Here is a 10,499-nt window from a genome sequence, read left to right as displayed (position 1 = left end):
TTCATCTTCAAAATATTACAACTTATTTCCTTAACAAATTTCTTGAAATATTTTTTCTTTTTCAAAAAAGCTTTTTTAAAAAATGTCACTTATAAAAGAATTCATGCAAAAACATTATTTTATTCTTGAAATATTCAGAGTTTCTAAAAAAAAAAATGTTCATCTTGAAAAATAAAATGAAACAGTTTATATGTGTAAAAATATATATATTTATCTATGACATTATTTGGATTCTGACTTTCTTCTTGAAAAAAGACAAGAACCTTTGTAACTTCATCCCACCTTAATGAACGAGCAAAACGACATCCTGAAATTTTTCCATGAGTGGAATCGTGCAAGATCGTCTCCATTGCCTGACATTCCTCGCCGTTATTGACGTTTGGACAAAAGTAGGCGCGGTGCTCACAACACATCACTCATAGCGGCGCATTTTTCTGACGACAGCTCGTGAATGACACGCCGACGCGGCAAACGTCCACAAACGCCGGGCGGGCCGTGAAAAGATTTGCCTTTTGTGCCGCCACTGCCGGGATGCCGCGCGGGACAAAAGAGGCGCCGTGCGACCATACGGGCACCCCTCGCACTCCCGCCAGACAAATATTTGCAAAACTTGAGATGAGGTTGACCGCTTGAGATGAAAAGGCAAAATGAACAGCGGGAATGTCAGGAAAAGAAAAGCTCGTCTTCAACTCTGAGGGCTGAAATATGAACAAAAACTCATCCAACTACTTCAGTCAATCTAGAACATTTCATAAACAATAGAAAATGAAGGAAGCCAAGAGACTTAAATGATTTTTGCTCACGAGGAGAACCGGACAGAGATGTACTCAATTACAATCTCCCATCCGCTCTGGACACATATCCGGAAGGCCTCCTATTTTTTTTACAGGGCATTCCCTAGTTACATAGCCCTTGCTGCTCTAAAGGGGAGGGGACACACAGCAGAACAATACAGACGTGTCTTTTTCTTTACCGATCCAACAACAAAATGTTTCGGTCCTTATCTTGTGATGAGTTCTGGTTTTCCAGCTGCAGGAGCAGGAGCCATGCTTTGCATCACTATGAGAGTAAATATGGGATAACTTATGTACATTTATTCTAACACTACCTTTTGACCATTTGCCGTTACTTCATTTTTTCTTTCTGTTGTTGTTGCTCATGTGTTTCTGTAAAGCTTCCGAGTACTTTAAAACCAGGCCTTATGAATGCGAATCAAATGTATTTTTCAATTTTCGAGTGACTGGAAAGGTGCTTCCTTGACACTCGGTGGCGTCCTCCAGGGGAAGCACAAGAAGGGACCGAGGAACGTCCACGCTTCAACACCAAGAAAGAAAGAATTTCTCTCCGGACGGCAGCTGAATATTAAATGTGTTACTCAGGTGTTGCATCACGGGGCGGGCGGGGGCTTTGGGGGGGGGCTGGGGGGTTGATCGGGGTGGCAATTTGGAAGCAAGTGCATGTCGTAAATTCAAAATCTGCCCTTGGATTTGTTGTTCAGGGTAAACAAGATTCGAAAAACACGTTAATGCCTCAAAGATGTTTAAAAAATAAGAAATGCTGTTGGGCGTTTTGTTCTCACCTTCTACATTTGCATAAATGCAATATTGATGCTGAAGTTTCAGCGTGCATGTCAAATATTATGGTAAGTGTAATCAAAGTGCCTAGTTTTACTATTTAACTGAAGCAACCCCCTTCGCTCCCGGCTGTTTCACTGGTTTTGGACCGATTTTGCAAGGCCCACAGAATATGGTGTTTTATTGCTATAAAAACATGGAACCTACCAAAAGAATTTTAGAGTCTCTTCTTTCATCAGGAAAAAAAAAGTATATTTGTATCTGTTTCTGTTTTGCAACAATTAGCATTAGAATATTGAATAACTACCATGTTTTGGTTGCCTGAACAAGCCATGATGGTTTTACAGTATTGCAAAACATATTCAGGAAAAACAGGAAATGAAAATGTGGAGTTTAAACAAAAATATCGACACGCATTGAGATTTATTTAGCAGAACTTAAAATATGTATTTTATTAACAAACGGCAATATTTTTCACTGTTACTTTTGATTTCAATGAGTATGGAGTTTAGAATTACAATATAGAAAATAAAAAATGTTTTCCAACGGTGTGGTATCGGTATTGGTACGATATCGGCATCAGCCGATTTTGTTAAATCGGAATCGGAATTGGTTTCCGGGGCCCAAAAATGTTATCGAAACAACACTAGTGTTTTCACTTTGCAAATTAAAAAGAAAACAAAGAATTAGTAAGTATATTGGAAGGCACTATAAAAAAAAATGTAATTGCTAGCCTTTGCACAATCAGGATTTGAAAACCATAATCAGCGATTCTATCAGAAGATGGAGCAATATATCTATTTCCAAACTTTATTTACTCTACAGTCGAGGGACTGGCTGACCAAAGACGTCATTGATCGATCAAGCAAATGAAGACGGCCGATCACCAATTTTGCATGAAATGCGAAATACCGTCCGATCCCAATCCAGCCGGTCAGAGCAGTTTAACAGGAAAAGTAAAAAAATGTCAATAAAATATTTACCCCTTGAATTGAGAATTGTTTTTTTTTTTTTTTATTATTATTTATATTCAGTGTCATCTCTTATATGCTAAGGGATTCAAGCATCAGAACATGCAGGAGCGCTACTAGGATGTGTTGATTTAAAAAAAACAAAAAAAAGTAGGCCTGCAAAGGTCAAAATGCGTCAGCAATTTTTTGAAATCAACTGACCATGTTAAAATAAAGACCTTTGAGAACTGAAACAACTTTGAGTGCTTCAGTTTCCTGTTTTTTGATGTGCTTCAAATTCAACTTTCTGTAAGAGGTCCTCAAAGAGGTCCGTGAGATCATTTATTTATCATTCAATTATAATCACAAAACCAACTAAAAACTAAAAATGTACACTAAATGGTAAACACAATCAATGATATTTAAAAAATATATTGCCTCTAACAGATCGACAGTAGTACATTTAAAAATATATATATTTAAAGAAATATATCTTCAGAAATTGTTCAAATGTAAAAAATGAGAGGAAATTAAATGGAATTATATTTAAAATAATTTCAAAAATTAACTGAAACCTAAGGGTTTAAAAAATAGAATCCTATAAAATTATTCAATAAAATAAAAAGTGCTTAGATTTAATAGGTCAAAGGTCAGTAATTAATTGAGTAACGCTGATGAAAAATTTCAAGAATGTTTAAGGGTAGTTATGGCCTTCCTTTAGCGGAACGCTTCGCTCTAAGTTAGCAACTGCCAAGCATTTCTCAACTAATTCAAGTTGATTTTGAGGGAGTTGAGAATAAGATCGCTTATCTTTCGAAAGGCCAACATTTGACAGGCGTCCTTTCAAGACACAAACGTCTTCCTGTTCATTTTCTAGACGCGAGTCATTGCTAATCAATGACAACGGCATACTATTTTTCTGTCTACGTCCTTTAAAAAGTGGCGTGTTGTCCTCTAAAAAGCGTCGCGAGATAAACCTCCATCAGGATTCAAATCTTCTCCCGCATCAGGATGAAATCATCACTTGGCTCAAATCTACAATTGTCTATTATCCTTTTTTTTCGTTGTCTTTTGGCTCCGAGCGAAGTGAGAGAGTGCACGGCGGAATTGCTTTGGAGGGGGGTGGAGGGGTGGGGTGGGGGGGCTGTAATCAAGCAATCTTTTCCCAGCATTTGTGGTCTGATAAAAGCCGGCAAGGTCGGAGCACCTGCAGGAGATTGCCGACTGTTTGCAGCGCTCGAACCTGACGGGCCGCGTTTCAAGGTTTCAAGGATGCGCCGCCATCAATGCCTTTCAGCATCCGAGCTCGATTCTCTTCCTTGGCAGACTTCAACCCTCGGAGAATTCATTCCGAGGATTCATTGGAAGACCGCGAACAAACATGAAAAAAGCACTTGGCAATAACGGCAGCTTTTTGTTGCATTTTGGACTTCTTTACCCGCTTCTCCACTTTTTCACCAGTTGGTTTGTGAATTTGCAGAGTGGCTAGTAACACAATCGGTCTTTTTGTATAAAACAACCAAAATTGGGTCATTTTATTTCAGACAACCTAACCCTAACCCCCCACCCAAAAAAAAAGATAATTTTGTACAAACAACCTAAAAAAATGGGTATTGTATTTAAGACAACCCATTAAAAAATGGGGTCGATTTGTTTAAAACAACCCCCTAAAAAATGACCCATTTTGGGGGGGTTGTTTGGCACAAAACGACTCAATTTTGGGGGGTGTTTTAAACATAATGACCTATTTTTATGAGTCATTTTGTACAAAAACAACTTGCAAAATTTGGGTCATTTTGTTTTAGAAAAAAACAAAAAAGTAGGTCATTTTGTTAATTTTTTTCTTTCTTTTTTTTTTTCTTAGAGAGGTCAATTTTTTTTTCATTTTGTGCAAAACAACTCCCCAAAATCTGGGTCGTATTTTGTACAAAAACAACCTGCAAAATTTGGGTCATTTTGTTTTTAAAACCCCATTAAAAAATTTGGTCATTTTGTTTATTTTTTTCTTATTAAATTTTTTTCTTAGGTTATTTTGTTTAAAAGACCCCCAAAATTTTTTGGTCATTTTGTGCAAAAACAATCCCCCAAAAGGGGTCATTTTGTTCAAAACCAACACATTTTTTAGGGGGTTGTTTTTAAACAAATCGACCTCATTTTTTGGGGGTGTTTTAAACAAAATCACCTAATTTTTTAATGGGGTTTTAAAAACAAAATGACCCAAATTCTGCAGGTTGTTTTTGTACAAAATGACCTATAAAAAATAGGTTGGATCAAATTGACCCACGTGGTGGATCGGTCCATTTTTGCCCCCGATTGATTTATTTTGGACCCAAGTGTTTTTAGAGCGTTGAAAGAATGACAGCCACATTTGAGCCATCTCAGGTTGGAGTCTTTATAATTGGCTCGTGTTTGCAGGCCGCTATCGATCCCATTGAGTGACTCTTAGCCCCCCGCTGGCTGCAATCCTTAACACCCCCCCCCCCACTCCCTCTCCAACGCTCTGACTTTGACACGCGGCATCATCGGTGCAGACTAACTGCTGGATCAATAAGGTGAGTGCAGTCTATTCGCTGCAGAGGAGAATGTCATCAGAATAGCAACGATTGCCGAGAGACGCCGACAAGCTTCTCGGTCTTCATCATGACTCATTTGATCACATGACGGCATGAATTCATACGCAATGAAACTCATAATCACGTACGCTTGCATTTTCCCACACTCGGGGCTCAACTTCGTCAAGTCCAAGCCACTTACCTCTTTCAACCCCCTTTTCGCCGCCCCGGCGGTCATGCTAACGAAAGGCGGAGTGCGGCAAAACTTTGCGCAAGGTCCGAGACAACATTACTCACATCTGCGACGCCCGCCTCCAGGATGCTGACGTTGGCTTTCTTCTCCAGCGACGCTTTCTGTTCCACTGCAAGCAGGAAAAGAGCAAAACACAAGAGACGTTAGTTCGCCAAGCCTTGCGTATTTTCACCAGCTGGGGACAACGCGTACGGAATGGGACGGCGCCCGCCCCGGGGTCCGAGGCCAAGGAAGGACGGGCCAAGTCGCCAAGTCATCTTGACGCAAGAAGCCCCTCGTCGAAAGCTCCGCCCGCGTACCACCGCGCGAGACGTACCGATGATTATCGGAAGTCGGATCGGACTGTCAAACTACCAAGCATGACCATTTTCTTATTCATTGGGACAGACGGGAAACACGAAACGTTGTGAAATGAGGTGGGCGGAACGTCAAGATTGGCGGAAGGGCCGTCAATCTGTCAATGATTTTGTTGATGATTGACGGGAAACTTTAAAAATGGACTCATTGAGCAATGACGAAAGGGTTTTTTCGTCCGTCAATGTAATCGTCAATCCGTCCAAAAATTTGACAATCCGTCAATGACGGACGGCCATTTTGTTGACAATTGATGGGAAACTTCCAAAGATTGACCAATTTATCATTGACGGAAGGTGTTTTCGTCCATCAATGTAATCGTCACTCCGTCAATAAATTTGACAATCCGTCAATGACAGCATCCCATTTTGCTGATGGACCGGCGAATTGACTTAATTGACTTCATACCTTTAAAAACACATTTCCTATTTGCTGCCGACTGAAGATGACATCATCACCCGTGCTCAGAAAAAAGGTAATGGCCAATCATGGCTCAGTTTGCTTTTGCTGACCAAACCCAGAAAACAGGTGAGCCTTGATTGGTCACCATGTTTTTATGAAGTTCTTGACCAGGTTTGTGACTTGGTTCTTGACCATGTTCTGGACTATCAGGTTCTTGACCTAGGTCACAATTTAGTCCCGGACTAGGTTTCTGACTTGGTGCTTGAATAGGTTATAGATCTGATTCTTGACTGGGCTCTTGATCTGGTTCTTGACTTAGTTCCCTGCATGGTTCTTGACTTTGCTGACCTGGTACTTGTCTCGGCCCTGGACTAGGTCTTTGAATAGTTTCTTGAATTAGTACTTGACTTGGTTCTTGAGATGGTTGTTGATTTGGTTCATGACCAGGTTCTTTATGTAGTTCTTGAACAGGTTTGTGACTTGGTTCTTGACCATGTTCTGGACTATCAGGTTCTTGACCTAGGTCACAATTTAGTCCCGGACTAGGTTTCTGACTTGGTGCTTGAATAGGTTATAGATCTGATTCTTGACTGGGCTCTTGATCTGGTTCTTGACTTAGTTCCCTGCATGGTTCTTGACTTTGCTGACCTGGTACTTGTCTCGGCCCCGGACTAGGTCTTTGAATAGTTTCTTGAATTAGTACTTGACTTGGTTCTTGAGATGGTTGTTGATTTGGTTCATGACCAGGTTCTTTATGTAGTTCTTGACCAGGTTTGTGACTTGGTTCTTGACCATGTTCTGGACTATCAGGTTCTTGACCTAGGTCACAATTTAGTCCCGGACTAGGTTTCTGACTTGGTGCTTGAATAGGTTATAGATCTGATTCTTGACTGGGCTCTTGATCTGGTTCTTGACTTAGTTCCCTGCATGGTTCTTGACTTTGCTGACCTGGTACTTGTCTCGGCCCCGGACTAGGTCTTTGAATAGTTTCTTGAATTAGTACTTGACTTGGTTCTTGAGATGGTTGTTGATTTGGTTCTTGACCATGTTCTGGACTATCAGGTTCTTGACCTAGGTCACAATTTAGTCCCGGACTAGGTTTCTGACTTGGTGCTTGAATAGGTTATAGATCTGATTCTTGACTGGGCTCTTGATCTGGTTCTTGACTTAGTTCCCTGCATGGTTCTTGACTTTGCTGACCTGGTACTTGTCTCGGCCCTGGACTAGGTCTTTGAATAGTTTCTTGAATTAGTACTTGACTTGGTTCTTGAGATGGTTGTTGATTTGGTTCTTGACCATGTTCTGGACTATCAGGTTCTTGACCTAGGTCACAATTTAGTCCCGGACTAGGTTTCTGACTTGGTGCTTGAATAGGTTATAGATCTGATTCTTGACTGGGCTCTTGATCTGGTTCTTGACTTAGTTCCCTGCATGGTTCTTGACTTTGCTGACCTGGTACTTGTCTCGGCCCTGGACTAGGTCTTTGAATAGTTTCTTGAATTAGTACTTGACTTGGTTCTTGAGATGGTTGTTGATTTGGTTCTTGACCATGTTCTGGACTATCAGGTTCTTGACCTAGGTCACAATTTAGTCCCGGACTAGGTTTCTGACTTGGTGCTTGAATAGGTTATAGATCTGATTCTTGACTGGGCTCTTGATCTGGTTCTTGACTTAGTTCCCTGCATGGTTCTTGACTTTGCTGACCTGGTACTTGTCTCGGCCCTGGACTAGGTCTTTGAATAGTTTCTTGAATTAGTACTTGACTTGGTTCTTGAGATGGTTGTTGATTTGGTTCTTGACCATGTTCTGGACTATCAGGTTCTTGACCTAGGTCACAATTTAGTCCCGGACTAGGTTTCTGACTTGGTGCTTGAATAGGTTATAGATCTGATTCTTGACTGGGCTCTTGATCTGGTTCTTGACTTAGTTCCCTGCATGGTTCTTGACTTTGCTGACCTGGTACTTGTCTCGGCCCTGGACTAGGTCTTTGAATAGTTTCTTGAATTAGTACTTGACTTGGTTCTTGAGATGGTTGTTGATTTGGTTCATGACCAGGTTCTTTATGTAGTTCTTGAACAGGTTTGTGACTTGGATCTTGACCAGGTTTTTGACTTGGCCCGTTCTTGACATATTTTAGATGAGGTTCGTGAATTGGTTTTGACTACGTTCAGGACTAGCTTCTTGACCAGATTCTTGACATGGTTCTTCACTAGATTCTGGATTCGATTCTTGACTTGGTTTAGAATGTTTCGCAAAGCAAAGGAAATGAAGTCAAATCAAATTATTTGGTGTTTCTCTCCTCCAGCAATATTCCATCGTTGCTTGTCGCAGTGTGAGAGTGAAAAAAAAAAACAGGCCCTGAGGAAGTCAGTGGAAAAAAAGCTAATCTCATTTGTACACGAAGGCCGCTGTTATTTTCCCTCCAAAACACACAGAGGCGCTTCATTTGTCACACGGGCCGACCCCGTCCCGAGCTGTGCTTTATGTTAACTCAATGTAAGACGGGAGCCGAGAGGAGAAAACACAAGTCAGAAACGGCTCATTTTTCACTCCGGCCAAAAGGGAAGGCCCAAGACGGGCAGAATCAAGCGCTGCCAGCACCACCGGCTCATTATTTCCGCCATTAAGAAGCCGGGCCGCCCCCGCCAACCCCCCGCGGCCTTGCCGCCGCATCTCAGGAGTCGCATAATGAGAAGAAAACAATGGCCATCCCTCAAATGCTGAGGCGGGGGGCGGGGGGGGGGGGGGGGGGGGGCGTAAGCGGGCAAAAGGGGGGGGGGGGGGGACGTAGCGCTGTACTGTCGCCGCCGCGACGGCAGGGATGTAATCACATGACTTGATCACCGCAGCCGAGGTCCAAGAGAATATCAATGACGGGAGGTGAAGCCTCGCGTCTTAACACCTTGCCGGTGTCGACTCCATCGTTGAAATGAAACTTTTATTGAATGTCACACCACGACAAGACATTTTTGGTGGATGTGATTCTCAAAAACCATCAGTCATTTTGGCTTGGATATTTTTTATGAAATGTATTCAAAACAAATATGAAGTCAAATAAATACTATCGGATCGGAACTTGGTACTCGGGTGACTCGGACCCGGGTGCATAAAAATGTCATTGTGACATCTGTAGCTTTTCAAATAATATTCATAAATTTATAATAACTTTCATGATAGTAACATTTTCATTATTTATCTTATAATAGATGATCTACCCCTGTTGCAATAAATAGTAAGCATCCTTGAATGGGGGACGTAAATGTTGTATTTTTTCTTCAATTAGATTCCATGCATTTTTATTTTATTTTACTCCTAATAGTACCGTACACTTGTCGGGACAAATCTCCCAATACTTTTATCCATTCTCCACATTTCCTTAACTTTGTCGGTGTGCCAATACTTTTGTACAAATTGATCTTGTGTTGCATTTTTTTAAATTATTTATATTAATATTAGGGTTGGACCAATTAATTGGATCAGCCAATTGGCAGATTTTTCTTTTTTCTTTTAACTTTCACTTGTATGGGTCCTAATGCTTCTCTAGGGCTGCCTGATTATGAAGAAAATATTCATCACGATTAATTTGGTAATAATGGAAATCACGATTAGGACAATCATTTGTTTTTTGGTACAAAACAAGAAAAAATCCAAAAGATAAATAGATTTCTTTGAAACACAATATAATTATGCAAGTTTCTTTTAGACCAAACAAGATTTATTAGTTATTTAAAAAAAAAAGAAAAAAAAAAAGGTACAAATATATATATATTTAAACAACCTCAAAATTAGTATTAATAATCTTTTACTTCTGTTTACGATTGTGCCAATTTTGTAATTGTGGAGTGTAATAATTGAATTGAATTGAATTGTCCCAATACTTTAGTTCAAAAGTGACATTTTTCCACTACAGGTAAAGTTGCAAAATCAAAGACTTTCGGAGCCTTATTCTTTTTTTTTTACAAATCATGTCTGCCGCCTGAGGGCTTGTTTTCGCTTCTTCTCGCCACCGCCGAGCGCAAACAACGACATCGTGGCCATCATCAGCGGCGCCCGCAGGCACGCTTAATCAACGTATAGAGATCCCGACCAGCGCCGAATTCTCATCCTGCGGGTCTTCGTTAGCCGCAACTGATCGGCTGATTTGATCTATAAAAAAAAATAAATACATCTAAAAAAGCTGCTTCTATGTCATCTGCCTTCGAACCTGCGCCCCGGCGCGTTGTCGCCTGCAGGAGTGCCGGCGGCTGCAATGGCACAAGTTCAAAGTGTAATCCAGAAATGATGTCACCATGCTGACAGCGACCACTAGCTTTGCGGCAGACCAGCTCGTCTGCGTTAAAGGTACCGACACAGAATGGAGGGACAATAACCACCCAGAAATGTTTTGTTAGCCTGGACTTTTGTGGAAGGGTTT

The 10,499-nt window shown here is 41.0% G+C and overlaps 1 protein-coding gene across 2 annotated transcripts in view; it reads right to left on the bottom strand.

Annotated features, from left to right (window-relative positions):
* The window catches only part of LOC144043068 (receptor-type tyrosine-protein phosphatase N2-like), a 92,242-nt gene that overhangs the window by 47,115 nt on the left and 34,628 nt on the right, over positions 1-10,499 (bottom strand). For both annotated transcript variants that reach the window (XM_077556307.1, XM_077556308.1), the window contains one exon: positions 5,374-5,438. In XM_077556307.1, coding sequence (XP_077412433.1) covers positions 5,374-5,438 — 65 coding nt within the window. The remainder of the gene's footprint in view (positions 1-5,373; positions 5,439-10,499) is intronic.

This window comes from Vanacampus margaritifer, chromosome 2, assembly GCF_051991255.1.
Source record: "Vanacampus margaritifer isolate UIUO_Vmar chromosome 2, RoL_Vmar_1.0, whole genome shotgun sequence".
Taxonomy (NCBI): Eukaryota; Metazoa; Chordata; class Actinopteri; order Syngnathiformes; family Syngnathidae; genus Vanacampus; species Vanacampus margaritifer.
The sequence above is the reverse complement of the archived record's forward strand: the minus strand, read 5'-3'. Positions and strand labels throughout refer to the sequence as shown.